The sequence below is a fragment of the Macrobrachium rosenbergii genome, chromosome 53, assembly GCF_040412425.1.
Source record: "Macrobrachium rosenbergii isolate ZJJX-2024 chromosome 53, ASM4041242v1, whole genome shotgun sequence".
Lineage (NCBI taxonomy): Eukaryota > Metazoa > Arthropoda > Malacostraca > Decapoda > Palaemonidae > Macrobrachium > Macrobrachium rosenbergii.
The window spans coordinates 51,733,782-51,749,964 of NC_089793.1; the positions used below are offsets into that span (position 1 = coordinate 51,733,782).

The 16,183-nt window shown below is 38.1% G+C and overlaps 1 protein-coding gene across 2 annotated transcripts; it reads right to left on the reverse strand.

Annotated features, from left to right (window-relative positions):
- Positions 1-3,638: 3,638 nt before the first annotated feature.
- LOC136834458 (keratin-associated protein 5-3-like) lies at positions 3,639-13,088 on the reverse strand. Of its 2 annotated transcripts, XM_067097063.1 has the most exons (6): positions 12,009-13,088; positions 10,727-10,739; positions 8,610-8,726; positions 7,624-7,761; positions 6,135-6,347; positions 3,646-3,914 (listed from the first exon to the last, which is right to left on the reverse strand). In XM_067097063.1, exons 1-6 carry the CDS (start codon positions 12,069-12,071, stop codon positions 3,868-3,870), a joined length of 591 nt encoding a protein of 196 aa, XP_066953164.1. In that variant the 5' UTR covers positions 12,072-13,088; the 3' UTR covers positions 3,646-3,867. The 2 variants fall into 2 exon arrangements, with proteins under 2 accessions (XP_066953163.1, XP_066953164.1); XM_067097062.1 differs by lacking the exons at positions 10,727-10,739; positions 12,009-13,088 and having other exon boundaries at positions 3,639-3,914; positions 8,610-9,503.
- Between the last annotated feature and the right edge of the window lie 3,095 nt (positions 13,089-16,183).

Consider the following 16,183-nt stretch of genomic DNA (forward strand, 5'->3'; position numbering starts at 1 on the left):
CCTGCTTGAATAACTATATTTAAAAAGCAAAGAACATTATTGTATGCCACCGAGTGAAAGGAATGATTATAAGATGTCATTCAATGCGAAGTATTACTCCTTTCAAATGAACACCATATTCTTTGAAAGCCTGACTTTCAAGTCAGTGGCGCCTGCTTGCTTGTTCCATATGAATAGGGTTCATCTTCTGAGAAATATAATAATAATAATAATAATAATAATAATAATAATAATAATAATAATAATAATAATAACTAAGAGAAAAGTAATCATCATCGCACCCTTTCCTCCCATCTTCGGAATCTCAACTCAATGTCTGTTTTTAACTGTCCCCATCACTTCCTCTGTTACCCATTCAATCTTTGGGATAATGCTTTAGTAATTTAGGAATATATATAGGCCCTTGCTTGTCGACGTATTTCCGGGCGTGGAACTAACCAATGGGTTATCTGCAAGGACCGAATTTTGCTTCTTGAAGTTGGGTCTCCCGTTTAGATGTCACCAGGGCTTTCCCTCTGAATCCGATTGACTTAGTCATCCCTTATGGAGTTGTGATGTCTTTCTTCATTCATTATTCTTCTTTCTGCTATTCGTTGCCAAGTTAAGAAGATTACTTTCTTTCGAGATGTTTATCGTTCTGGCTTTGTTATGTAGTGGCGTATTTTCCGATACAGGAGACCTGAATTTGACACGATGCAGTTTTCTTTACGTCATTAGCACAATAATAAAGTTACAGTCGTATACAAATGAACTGCAGTGCAAGTTACAGTGAGTGTCAAATGTGAGTCTTTCTTCTTCTATCAACCCACAGTTAGTGAGGTTTACAACCCCACTCTCTGCCACCATGCGATTTTTGTTATGCATTCCTCGTGATTACGCACTCGATTAAGAGCCGTCATAATGGCTTCGTAACCACGACACACCTAGTGTTTTGCTTTATGTTCCAAAACATCACTGAACCCAGGCGTTTAAAAGACAACACCTTTTGTTGGCCTCGATACAAGGCGAATAACCAATTAGGCCTGGCTTTGTCATGAAATTACAGTCAAAACTCCAAACTGATTCCTTTTTCTCTGTTCGTCTCTCTATTTTCTCTCTCTCTCTCTGTTCGTTTCTTAAAGTCTCTCTCTATCTATCGATGTCTATCACTGAAAGGTTTCTCTCTCTCTCTCTCTCTGCCCCTTTAATCAGAATTTCTAGTTATATCCTTACATTACAGTGTTACGCCAACATATGGGGAGACTTTACTCAAACTTACCTTTTTTTAAAGGTAACTGTTTATAGAAAACTTTTAATACAGAGACCTCATTTTCCGTGACCATGCTTGATCTGACAGGCATCCCTTTCGTGGTCACTTCATTACAAAAATGTCGTAGGTGGATCTATATTTTCTAAAAAGAAAGCCACGGAAACATGGGGGTAAGTTTGATTACAGACTCTGTGTAAATTGCAAATGTATTTACTATTTCAGCTTCACTGTGCTTAAAAATGTCTGCTTTTTCCACGAAAAGCATTACAAGATTTCACTGATGATTTCTGTACTGTCTCTGGTCTTAATTTTCCCTTAATTCCTATTTTATTCGTTTCCCTCGTCAGTTGTCTGCTGCTACTCTGACCAAAAATCGTCGTCTCTTCTTCATCCATCATCTGCAAAGGTTTAACGCTTGAATTTTCTTTCCATCTCCAGTCACTTTCCTCTCAACTTCATTCCCGCTTAAACTTTCCCCTCAGGTGTTGTGTGACTGGACTGGGCTCTGGGATCTTCTTAGTCAAGTCGACGGGGTTGGCTGGAGAAGAGGGGCTGGGGTTGCCTTGGCAATCCCCCCTGCTCTCTCTCTCTCTCTCTCTCTCTCTCCCTTGGTTCTTTACCTTGTTGATTAAGAAACTATTATTATTTACCTTGTTGATTATTATTATTATTATTATAATATCTATTCCATTATGTCATTCAACACATACAGTCACCGACACCAGTATTGTTCCTGACAGTTCCTTAAAAAGTCAGCGATAGATAAATGTAATATATAATAAATATCTCCCTGTGAGGTAGGGATTGCCTCATCGAGGCCCTCCCGTTCTGATGGTATGCGTTTTGGCGGAGCAGTGAGCACTGACGCCTCTCTCTCTCTCTCTCTCTCTCTCTCTCTCTCGAACTCAGTTTCACAATGGTGAAGGAGATTCAGTTGTTCTCCTCCGCCAGGCAAACTATCACATCAATCATCATATATATATATATATATATATATATATATATATATATATATATATATATATATATATATATATATATATATATACACAGTATATATATATATATATATATATATATATATATATATATATAAAACACTATTTGAACGTATGAACAACCATATATTTCGGGCACTAGCTTCTGTGCCCCTGTTCACTGGAAAAATATGGACAGATGAAATGTTACAAGGTATTATATACTAAGCATATATAGGCGTGGCATTAAGTCTCCGATGGTATGCAGGTGACCGTTTCCTAAGGAGGAGGAGAGTAAACGGTTCCCTAGTGGTTTTCGACCCATTAACTCCCGTTTGGCGTCGATTCTGGTGGCCTTGTGCCCTGGAATACCTTCTTCACTGGCGGTCTGAGGATTAAAGCGTCGATGTCGTCCGCTTTCCAATGCCCTCCTGACGAGTTCATATTGTTGGTTTGATTGATGATAGCAGATTCCAGCATCTTTCTTTTGTACGGACAGCTACTTTTGAAAACCAGCTCCGCCCCACTCCAGTTTATGATATGTCCTGTATTTCTGATATGTAGGAAAATCCCCGAACTCTCCGAAGCGTAACGTACTGATCTTTTGTGCTCTGTTATTCTTTGCGAGAGCGATCTACCTGTCTCCCCCACGTAAATGTCATTACAATTGCTACACGGTATCTTGTAAACTCCGGCTTCTTCCCCTTTGTTACTTAAGTATACGTTAATGAGCGAACTCCCGATGGATTTGGGATAATGGAAAATGAAGGGATTGTTAGACTTGAGTTGTTCGGTGGCTTTTTGGATGTTGTCGTCGTACGGAAGCTTTATTTTGTTGTTGAAATCTATTTGTCTGTTGTGAGTGGGACCTCTATAGCATATGTTATTCGCTTTGTTAATAGCCCTCTCGATAATGTGTGGTGGATAGAGCAGTTGCGTTAGGTGTTGGCGGATCGTGTTGAATTCTTTATCTAGGTAACCATTTGAACATATCCTAAGTCCTCCGAGGAATAAGTTGCACCCTACCATGATCTTTACGGAGACGTCGTGGTAGCTTAAGAAATGAATGTAGGAAACAGCGAAGGTGGGTTTTCTATATACTGTAAATGCGTATCTGTTCTGTTTTCTTATGATCAGTACATCTAGGAACGGCAGTCTTCCGTCCTTTTCCCATTCCGTTTTAAATTTTATGGCCGGAACTAGCGAGTTTAGCCTATTAAAAAATTCATTAAAACCTCCCCAGCTATTGTCCCAGAAAGTAAAGATATCATCTACGTATCTAAGCCAGATCACACTACGGGGTTTGATAGATGACAAAATTTCTGTTTCGAAATATTTTGTAAAAAAAAAAAAAAAAACAAACTGGTATAAATAAACCTGTAAAGAGATGCCTTCTGAAACGCTTCAAGAGCAAGAATAGGAATGGAATCATAAGGAGGTATATTGCTTGCTATTTATTTGCAGAATGATTTGCAGCTTCATTTTTCATAAATCATATTTCAGGAATGACCTGAATTTACAATTTTGTGATTATCTTGAAAAGAAAGTTTCCAATCAAATTATGATTCTTAATGGATCTCAGTCATTTGCATCTTCAAACAGCCTTGCACCTCTATTAGGAGACAACGCCAATTCTCACTCTCAGCCATTATGCTTTGGAGTTGGTTTTGGAGTTCCTGGAGTATTCCCTGAAAAAGATGAGATCATTAGCTTCAAAAATATGACTTCTGGAACAAGAAAAATTTAGGCAGTATTCTTAAAAATACGCAACATTCATCACTATGCTACTTTGATTAACCTCTTAGAAGGATTTGCACATTATGAACAGGCAATAATATTTACCTATCAGGCCTAATCAAAATCAGCCATAAAGGGAAAAAAGAGATTAAAATGAACAGTAATAATAATAAAACCAAGTACCTACATCATACGTAACTGTCAATGATCCAAGAGGGAATTCTAAATTAATATCTGTAAGAAAAAATGGTCTCATGACCAGCTGAGTAAACTAGTGTTATTAATGCCAAGGCCTACAAGAAATAGGGAAAGGAAGGGTGATGGGTGAGGAGGGGGAGTTAAACCTGGAGGAAGTGGGTGGGGAAAATCAGAAGCAGTAACAAAATACCGAGGCAGCTGACAGAACAGAGATAAAGTCACCAAACTCATGCACTACAAGTATTATTGATTTCCACCGAGGACAAATGTGAAGTGGCGGCTTGGTGAGTAAAGGACATCAATTTCTGAGAAGAGGGTGATCCTCTCATGAGCCTCAAGAGAATGCTGCCAATGAGGGTCCCTTTGGGAAACTGGAGATTTAGAGAAGGGGTGACAAAGGAAACTAGGGCCTTCAGAAGAAGTGACAAAAGAGAGTAGGGGCTTTAGCAGATGTAACAAAGGAAAGCATTTCCTAAAGAAGAGGTGACAAAAGAAAATAAAACCTACAGAAGACCTGAGACACGACCAATGATCACATCCTTAAATCCTGTTGAGAAGAGGAACAAAAGCATGAGGCATTCATGACTGGATTAAAAATAAAGATCTAGCATTAGAGGGTCAGGAAAAATTGATTTCAAGGTGGTCTTGTTGGCCCTGAAGTTTATCATAAATGCCACCCACTTAAGTATGTGCTCAGGATCCAAATCCATAAATTAGGAAAACGCAAGACAAAGCCAAGTGCGGATTGCAGAAGGACGAAAGAAGTAAAAAGGGTTAAATCTCCAGAGAAATGTAAGAATAGAAGTAATTGAGAAAGACATTCGTAAATAAAGACTAGGGAAAGGGTATTTGAATAAACGTAACCCTGACGACCACCATTAACAACGATTAGAACAGAGAAGTTGCGCTTTCAAGCTCGACAAATACTAAAAGTTGAATAAACAGCAGCAGAACCACAGACAGAGAGTCAGTTCAAACCCATAATCAGGCATCAATAAGATCAACGCAAGTGGCCAAAACGAAAGGAGCAGAACTCGTGGTTTTCAATATTTTTGCTTTGACAAAAATGAAAACAATAGTGTATTAGTTTGAAGTTAGAATAGTCAGCTTTGTTTTCTTAAATTTACAATATGCATAAATGTTTCCTTGACTCCATTTTCCCTTTTCTAAAAGGTTCTGAATGTTAGTAATGATTAAAATTCATTTGTTCCTTCGTTATCCTGAGTACGATTTGTAATTATCATACTGGAAGTAATGTAGGAGAAATGCAACTCTGCAGTTTCCACAAAAATGATCATGTAATACCACATACGAGAATTCACAGGACATTCCCATATACGTTTGCATCATGTCCACACCATTTATTGCCTCTAATTCTAAGATAACCACCATAATGTTCGCCATGATGGCCATCTTGCATGGGTCATAATTGCATTAGCAAAAGGCCATAATCAGATTAGACTGAAGGATAAGTGTAATCTTGACAGATTTCGTCTATTCAGATGTCTTCAGAAGCCCAAGCTTTATGGTTTGATATTCCCCTGGTGGCATATAGAATTTGCACATCGCGTGTTCCTATAACTTTATGGTATAACTGCATTGTGCAACGTTTCTAGTAATGAAAGACCTAGCGCCTGAAGGTCACCTTAAATAGAATATGCTCTACTCTTCTCATTCTCAAGGGACATTTGGCACTAAAACTAAAGGTAGACTATCCTTAACAGATAGATGTCTAGCAATGGAAAATCGTCCACCGACTGGATTCCAACTTTCCATCCTGCACAACAACTTCAGAAGAAGGGAAGTTGAAGTCATGTCAAGGTAAAAAAAAGTAAGAAAAATAGAAGCCTATGCAGTCACTGACTGATGAACAACGCAGAACATTTGAGGTGTGGCTAAACAATTTTTTTGCAAATCACAGAGGTTCTTCTCATAACAAACATCAAGAAAATAAGAGTCTTTCTTAACTGTACCTTTACCGTGACCATGACCGTCATCGTCACCTTCACTGTCACTCTCACCGTCACTGTCATCGTCACCGTCACAGGGGCACTGAGGAGGATTCACGCAACAGCTACAGAGAGTATTGCCGCACAAGTCGAGGACCCCTCCTCCGCACACATGGGGACCGTCGTTTCGGAAGCAGTACCCTCCAGCAGCTATGCATTTGTACGTTGTGGGGCAACCTATGGTCGTTGAAGGAAGAGCAGCGTTCGTCAGTGTCGTTGCAAAGTTATCAAGTGAATAATTAATTTCAAGCTTTTACATTGCAGAATGAAGGGTGTATATCTTACAGTACAAAATACTGACGATTAGCGCATAACTTGATCTGGAAATATATATAAATATAATATAAATATATATATATATGTGGAGGGAAGACTAGTGTAACGAGCAATCTAATGCCCTTTTCTAGCCCAGGTCAAAAGAAAACAGGAGAGGGAGCAGAAGGAAGAAAGTTAAGACTGGTACCCTTAACAGAATCCACAGACCTATCTCTTTAGGGGAGGAATGTTTTGAGAGTCAACATGAACAGTCAAAATCTATAGCACAGGAATTAGCTGGAAAGCAGGTTAAGCCAGAGGACTTACTGCTCTTTAAAGATGCGAGATTCCTAAGGACCTGACGAGTAGAAATACTGGAGAGGCATAGGTTGCTAAGGGTAAGGGATGGAGGAAAACGGGTCGTACAGAGTGAGTTGAATAAGGGGGGCCCATTTTGCAAGGGGACACATGTTACTTCTGCTTGGAATGGGTGACTCGAAAAAGGTGACGCACACCACTTCCTACGCTGAGTCACCACAAAAGACAGGGTACTATCCCCCCCTCCCGTAACTATATTCAAGGTGGAAATAATCAACACACACTCACTTGTGTAATAGCTACAAATTTCCAGCTCACTTTGGGAACGAACTCAGGATTCTCAAATGAAAGGCAAGGGGGCTACCAACTGACCCGCGGAAAGAAGCCTTGAAAGAAGTTGGAATCTAAGTACCTCTGTACCTGGGCCATTACTTGAACAGGTTACCATCTGCATACCAAAGAGTTTCACCCAACTTCCAGACCCATCAGTGATAAATGACATTTCACTTGAAATTGCATCCACGTCTTTTATTTGAGTCCTGGGTTCGATCCCGAAGTGAGTTAGAAATTTGCGTGTGAAATCCAGTATTGAAAACACATTCTTCACGTTGGTCTTGAATGGTTAGGAAAACGCCACAGTGTTCGACTAAATCTAAGTGAGGCAATACAGAACAGGACCTTTCGACCTTCTCTAAGGTCCTCTTCAACCGAGGATGACCTTAGAGAAGGTCAAAAGCTCCTGTTCTGCACTTCCTCACTTACACTGGTTGAATACAGTGGCTTTTTCTTAACCATTTAAAAATTTGCATTGAAAGTAGTCAATGGAAAATATTCCACAATAGAATTTTAGATCTAATCTTAGTATTGAAATTTTACTAACCTTCCATGCAACAGGTACAGCTGGTTCCAAGGCAGCTGCCTGAGTCGAGAACACCTGTGCAGTTGCTTGATTCTGTAAGGTGAATGCACATCCCTCCAATACCCTCACAATCAGGTAACCTGACACAATTACCATTATCTGAAAAGATGAAGAGATATAAGATGATACAGGCTTGCACAAAAGGAAGCAAAAAGAATTCAGAATGTATAAATACATACATACATACATACATACATACATACATACATACATACATACATACATACATACATATATATATGTATGTATGTATGTATGTAAGTATGTATGTATGTATGTATGTATGTATGTATGTCTATGTGTTTATGTGTGTCTGTTTTGAGAAAAAAATGTCAGTTTTTCTAAGCACAAGGCAGAACTTACACATTACATATAGTATTTTTAGTCTGCTTCAAACATCCATTTACAATTGTACCAAAAATGGTTGAATAAGAAGCAAAGCTGCAACTCTCCAGTTAAGAGAAAGTCTTTGTTGTGTTGATGGAGTCTTTGCTGAATGAAGGCTTAGAAAACATATTTCTGGATCAGCAAGGTTATCAGTGATTCCTGAACTAGAAAGATCAATTTTCAAACAGGTCATGACTTGAAGCCAGGGGCGTCATTTCAGATTTTTGACGGCGGTTGGTGGGGAGGGGGGGCGAAGGCGGTTTGGCGAGCGAAGCGAGCCCAATCACCTGGGGGCTTTTTGATTTTGAGGTATTTTATGTGCTTCTTGCAGCACATACAATAGATAGATAGACAGATATAACTTAATGTGATGACACATTTGAATTTCGGTAGGAATAATGGAAAACCAGCTGCTGTTACTTCTTGGGGCTTGGTGGGGTGAGGGGTGCCAAATTGAGGCTTGGGGGGGCAACTTGAGTCTATGGGGGGGGTAGTTGCCCCCCCAAGCCCCCCTAAATGACGCACCTGCTTGAAGCATTGGTTCAGGAAAAGTCACTCACCAGGAACACAGCAGGTACACACTGCAGAGCCACAAGCGTCAACGCTGAATCCGCTACAAGCACCGGAGGGCACGCAAGTACCTCCATAATTACCACACTGGGCATTTGTTGAACATCCTGAGAATGAAACTGTATAACAGCAGCAGTTCTCCTTCCACTGTTTCATTTCGTCAAGTAAAGTATTTAGAATGTTAGCACTACACAAAGCCATGTCAATATGGGACAAAGAAGGACCTCCCATATGGCACCACTCAATTTCGACATCAGTTTAAAATAAAAAGTTGAACAATGTCAAAGTGAACTTCTTTCAATCTTTGTCATATTTCATGGCATTAAAATCTGGGAATGAGTGACTGAAAATAACTTGAACTAAGGTCATTTCCTAAATCCAATCATTATCAATTAATGTGTCGACTGGAAGAATGTGGGTTGATTCCAGAATATTGAACCTTGGGGAAAGTTGATTATTTTTGACGACAAACTCCCAACATCCGAAGATGAGAGGAAATAGCTGATGTGGCACTTGCAAAGGGTCTCACATTTATCATGTCTCAGTGTTGATGAGTGAAAAGCCAGCGTTATGTATATGAGCAAGTCTGTATTGATCAAAATACAAAAATGAATAAAAAAGGGAGCTTTCGACCGCTTGCACGAAGGTCCTCTTCAATACTAGTCACTATGGACGGCAGCACAACGGGTAACCAATAATACCACTCCCCGCTGGGTTTTGTATTCCTGGTCCGGTAGTTGATTAGTCCAGTGGATGATTGGTTCAAATGCATATTTCCACTAAAAGCTAATAAGTTCGAACCTGACTTTGAAGTGAAATATGTTAGCCGTGAGAACATTAGTGAATCTAAGTCTATAAATACAAATAAATGCGAATGTATACTGCTGGACACGCTTAAATTTATACATATGTATATATATATATATATATATATATATATATATATATATATATATATATATATATATATATATATATATATATATATATATATAACAACAGTTTGAGAGGAAATTTTGACTGTGTGATAATGTGTTCTACAGACAGTCCAACAACATCTCATATTTGTTGACTTTGAATATTCTAGAAAATGCTGCTTTCTGGATTCAAATAGGCCCTCTTGTGTTCCTGTGCTCTTCCCATCTCGGACATATCTTCGGAAAATGCTCTTCGATATTCCTAGCATTGCCCCCCCACGGAGGAGGAGCTATAATGAGAGCCAGTTTTGTCAGGAGACTTATTGTTTACAAGATGAATACTTGTGAGAAAAACTTGTAAAATACAGAAATACATGTTTAATTTCTGTTTGCCCGTCGTGACAGATGGAGTATGTGAGTAACTAGTGATAAATTGTAAGGGCACAATGAGAGTAATTACCGATTAGGGTTCATTAAAATGACAAATAAAGACAAATAAAAAAATATGTACCTGGAAATCCAACACAATTATGTAATCAATAACCTTGTTGGTATCATGGTTTCATAAACTGAATTCTTATCAAAATTGAACACAAAAATGAACACTGATGGATGGAATTGAACACTGATTAGAAGTGAATAGGAAGAGTTTGGTAAAAAGATTTGAATCTGAACAAAACTAGAGAAGGAATAATGAATATAAATCACAACCATACTTAGGGGCAGCACGAAGACTGAATTCATCAACTGATCGTGATTCTCTCTCTCTCTCTCTCTCTGTTTAATATGTGAGAGCGTTGTTGCTGTTTCCCATTTGTCTAGGGAACAATTGAGTTGTCCAGTAAGAAAAACAAGAGTTCTGCTAAGGAGAAACAACTTTCAATTAAAAAAAATGTCTGGGTGATTCTTGGGCAGAAGGCACTCTAAAAGTAAACCACCCTCATTCGGAAAAGAATGTTACTCTTCCATTATTTTGATTATTCTTACAGAACCTTATTTCAAGCACTATGAGAATTTATAGATTCACTTATGTTCCAATAACGTATAGATAAATGCGTATCTATTTTAAGAGAAGGTTTCTTGTGGGCAAAGAGATGGCAAACCAGACAAAAACTGAGAAGTTATCTTGATTCGACTTACAGTTTTGTCTCCGAGTTGTTCTGATGTCCTTAGAGACCATACTTACATACCTGGACCTCCTCCCTGAAATACAAAAAAAAAAAAAAAAAAACAAATTAGCCTCACCTGGTATTCTCAAGCCAAATAGACAGAAAAATAAGCCTGTAAATATATATATACTATATATGACACAACTATATTCTCAGTATTTTTATTTATGCAAGTAAAAGAATGATGTTTGACAAATCTATAAGAAAGCTACCAAGCTCCCTTTTAAAAAGAAATTAGAATATCAAAGGAGAGAGAGAGAGAGAGAGAGAGAGAGAGAGAGAGAGAGAGAGAGAGAGAGAGAGAGAGAGAGAGAGAGAGAGAGACTGGACCCATACCTACACAATTATTTGATTGTGTTTAGAGTCAGGTTTAGATTTGTCTCCCTCTGTACAATACGAACTATTCACATACTCTTGACAGTTACTCAATTAATTTAGACAGTTCTCAATTAATTTAGCCACTGACTCAGATACGTTTACCAGTTATTCAATTACTTTTGTGAGCTTGATCTAATTTTTGGTTGTTTGATTTGACATTACAAAATGGAGTTTCAAGAATATGTGAAGAGACTATGAAAATCTACACTGTCAAGCTTTTAAAAATGCCTTTATTTCTGAACATTAATCAGGACAACTGAAAGAGCAGTTCGCGTACAATACAATTGACAGGTTAAACCTCTGACGTTTTTGCAGTGAATCAGTACAAAGGATCATTAAGTTATAAATGTTATCAAGACTTTCAAAACTCGACTTTGAGAAGAGATAGAAAGTTTTTCCTAATTTTTTCTGGCGTTTTGACAACAATCGAGTTCAAAATCTCAGTTCAAGGAATGCTGAAAATTTCGTATCATAAAAGACCGACGTTATTTCTTATAATATTTTTGGAATCAATCGTTTTTTCATCAACAATTTAATTCCTCTTTCTAATATTTTCGTCTACTTAGTTTAACTTTAGGGAGGAAAACGTTAATGGTAAATTTCCTTTGCTTCAGAGCACAAAAGACAAGAATAAAATATAGTGGGCTGAGGGAAACAGCTCTTCGAGTTTCTCTCTCTCTCTCTCTCTCTCTCTCTCTCTCTCTCTCTCTCTGTCGGGACCTTCAAAGTATTAATTTTAAGCTTGAGATTGTTTCACAAACGCTTCATTTTTTGACCCGTTATAAACCAAATGTAAACATCTTTTAAATTTACACACTTTAAAATCAACTCTTATTCGATTTTTCTGGATACAGAACTGGACGGTATATGAGAACAAGAGGAGTTCTTTACTAAAATTAACAGACAGACAGACAAAAAATACTACCTGGCAGACGCTGGCAGAAGCTAGCAGGGTCGCGAAGACCAGACGAATGCTCGAAATTCCCATCCTTGGAGCGAGGAAGAAGAAGAAGATGAATGGCGGCTTGGCTCTTCCGGTTGGACTCAGTAGAGGGAGCTTCGGTTCTTCGGCGAAGGCGAGGAATCACTCTCGACTGACGACGATATGGCCCCCTCCTCTGGTTTTTGTAGCCCTCCTGCCCTGCAAGTGTTGCCTGACATTCACAAATCAGGCACAATTGTGCCTCTGGTGAAATCACGTGCAGCGGCAGCGAGCATTTTAGTTTGCGTGGGTGAGGGGGGAACTTGTGGGGGTGATAATCACAGGGTTGCATTATTTTACCCTCGTACCGTTGGCCTTGAAACGATCACCAAATAATTCTGTCCCAAACTGGCTCTGTTTTGTTCCCCGTGCTGGAACGGTCACAGCAAACAGAATTGCAGGATTATTCCGTGGTATTTTTAAAACCTGTTCTGTCAGGATTTCGTACTGTTTCAGACTTACGTACTTTTGAACTGAAGGCATGGAAGTGATTTTATGCTGTTTATCAAATAACGTAAAAAAAAAAAAACTGAGAAACTCTTATACGCATGAAAACACAAGGGACCCCTTAAAGTAAAAAAAAAAAAAAATTTAAACTGCTTTCTTGAGTTTTTAAAATACCCCTAAAATATGTAATATGCACATGAAATGCAAATATAAAATATAAAATGCAAAGATAAATAAAAAAAACATACTTTTATCTAACTTTTTCAAAATGTTAAGATCAAGGAATTACCAAAGGGAAGCAGAAGTGCAGTACTGAATCGCTCCCAGGTCGATTTCAGTAAAACCTTTGAAAAGTATCTCACTCTAATAACTCCCTACACCAGGAACACCAGGCCTAAATTACACGAAAAGGGAATTGTTCTATATTTTAAAATGATCCCGTGACGTATCTTCATGAAATGATTGTCCACCGAAAAAAAAAAAAATATTTTAGAAAATTTTGAGAACACTTCGGATACGAATCATTCAAATCATACAGAACCCAGACTTCTCCCATCCCCGCGGAACAATGGTAATTATCTTTGAAATGGCTTCTAACATCCTCAAGAAAAGGAGGATTTTTAGCAAACATATTGATTGAAAACTCGCATTATTATTATTATTATTATTATTATTATTATTATTATTATTATTATTATTAAGGTGTTCATGAGGAAATGAGAGAAGATAAATTGAAATGCACAAAGAAGAGATCACACTTATTGAAAAAGAAAAATAAATAAATAGATAAAAATGTATTAAATGGCTAACCACAGATGATTGTTAGGCGATTATATCGAAAGGGGTTGTTGTGGGGGTTTTATAACGACTGTCTGTCAAGTGATTTGGGCATTAGCAGCTTACGGAAGCGAACTAGATGCGCCATTAAGCGCGAAGGCAATGCTTCAGAATATTTCATTAATGGAAACGTGCGAGACTGTTTTGTGACCATATTGTAAAAGCCTACTAATGCATGTAAACACGCACACACACACAAACATATCTATGTATATGAACAGAGTATATATGTATATATATACATATATATATATATATATATATATATATATATATATATATATATATATATATATATATATATATATATTTATATATATAATTCATACAGTTCTTCATTGGCGGGTGGGTAGAGCTCTCGGCTAGCACGCTGTTGGCCCAGCGTTTGACTCTCCGACCCTAGTCAATGAAGAATTAGAGGAATTGATTTCTGGTGATAGAAATTCATTTCTCGTCATTATGTGGTTCGGATTCCACAATAAGCTGTAGGTCCCGTTGCTAGGTAACCGGTTAATTCTCAGCCACGTAAATTAAATCTAATCCTTCGGGCCAGCCCTCTCTGGGAGAGCTGTTAATCAGCTCAGTGGTCTTGCTAAACTTATATATACATATTATTATACATATTAAATATACATATATACACATATATATATTGGTAAATTTCTCACTCACAAAGGGAACGAACCCCGGTCTTTCAAGCGAGAGTCCAGGCCATTAGCAATTCATCGCACAGGTCACGAAAGAAGTAGGAACCTAAGTACTGCGTGCCTGAGAGTCCAACGCCAGTTATGACGAACACACTGTCAAGGACAAGCGTTCGGGAACAGAAAAATGTCGCTAAAACTCAACAAGAAACTCTCCCTTCTTAATGAACAGCGCCATGTGAAATGAAAGCAGAAGGTCGTGTTAATGTATCGCACCACAGCCTAACGGGTGACCAGAACAGTTGACTGAACCTAGGATTTAGTTGCCATTGTATGGAAAAAGAATATGCGAGCGTTTCGGAATAATAATAATAATAATAATAATAATATGATTTTAATAATAATAATAATGTGATTTTTTATTACATGTCGAGGTGGAAGGGTGGGGGGAGTCAGGGGTTGCTCCCCTAAAAGCTGGGAGCGGTATGACTCATGAAGAAATATGGGGCTAAACAGCAAATGCGTCCAACACTTGGCTTCTGTGAATGATTATGATTTTACTCCCAGCAGATGTTTTGCATTAATAGTAATGCCTCACCTTTGTGAGACTAATTTCATTTTGGTGATTGGTGAGAGAGAGAGAGAGAGAGAGAGAGAGAGAGAGAGAGAGAGAGAGAGAGAGAGAGAGAGAGAGAGAGCCTTCCAAACAAATATAGATTTTTTCGATGCGAACAGTCATTCAACCGAAAATGAGAGAATGAAATTTGGTAATCACGTCGTTGCTAGCCGTGAAGAATTTTAGTTTGAACATGACCGCCGATGTGTGCTAAAATCACAGGAAACAATAAAGATATATATATATATATATATATATATATATATATATATATATATATATATATATATATCTCAGGTTGAATCTCAGGTAAAGGGTAAATGCATGTGTCTCACAAGATCAAGTTTATTCTGCCAACGTTTCACATCACATGATGCATCTTCAAGGCTGGGAAATTTACATAAAATTAATACTTAGAATGTCACTTATACAATGGGAAAAACTTCTTTAAAAAATTTTAAAAAATTTAAAACATTTACAAATACAAAAATTAAAACGAGAACTTGAAAGGAACACCTACTAAGGCCAGAGCTAAAAAGTGACTCAAAAGACAGGGAGAAAATAAACAAACGAAAGAACCTACAACGGACGTGGAGAGTAAACAAAGAGGCAGTTATGCTATAAACAGTTGTCTGGACGACGATTGGGTGTTTAGTGTTGGTACATTAGCTTTTATAAAAAGCGACTCCACCACCATCAAGTCGTCGTCCTTACGGGCAGATCCAATCATTTTAAAATCATTTATATCCAAGCGGGTACCACAGATCTTAGAATGGTTCCGAACATTGGATAGTTCGGGATTGGACAATGTGCAACCCGTCCTGAAGCTGACAATTTGGTGGGAGCAGAAACGGACTTTGAGAAGCCTCCACGTACATCCAACGTAGGTTCCCAGACTACATCTGGGACAGGTATATTTATAGGTAATGTTGGATGTCAAGGAAGGGCTCAGTCTCTCCTTCACTCTGAAAAAAGAACGGATATTTAGTGGATTTCGTGGAATCAACCTCAGATTTACAGCTGGCAATTCATGATGAATTAAATTCATACATTTCTTTTTAAAACTTTTGCCATGGAAAAAAGGGAACTTATTAAGTACTCGATGGAAATAGTGGGATGGAAAACAATTGTTGCGAAAAAACTTAGCCAAGAACTCTACTTCTTTATGAAAGGCTGTCCAGCTGGAGGTCAGAGAATACGCCCTGTGGAGGAGGGTAGAGAGAGAATTCAACTTAAAACTGAAATTACATGAGCTATAAAAATTGGTGCCCAAACCTGTAAAAGTATTTTTCCTGTGAATGCTGGTTTGAAACCCATTATTTTCCTTGGTGATGCGTAAGTCAAGAAATGATAAGGAGTTACGAGTTTCTTTCTCAACTGTAAACCTGATATTGGGATGTTGGGCATTAAGGAATTCTAAAAGGGAATCTGCATTAAAATCGCGTTTAAACAGGGCAAAGGTGTCGTCCACATATCTTTTATAAAATAAAGGATGGAAACTAAGGGAACAATTGTCAAATACTGTCTCCTCCAGGGAGTTCATAAAAATATTGGCGAAGGTAGGACCTAAAGGG

What these genes read in the sequence shown, in the direction of transcription:
- LOC136834458 (XM_067097062.1), bottom strand. Translation starts at nt 8,850, where the DNA reads ATGGGAGGTCCTTCTTTGTCCCATATTGACATGGCTTTGTGTAGTGCT. An exon ending in GTGTACCTGCTGTGTTCCTG is followed by an intron (nt 7,762 to 8,609) that starts GTGAGTGACTTT and finishes TCATCTTTTCAG; the next exon opens with ATAATGGTAATTGTGTCAGG. An exon ending in CGGTCATGGTCACGGTAAAG is followed by an intron (nt 3,915 to 6,134) that starts GTACAGTTAAGA and finishes CATCTTTTTCAG; the next exon opens with GGAATACTCCAGGAACTCCA.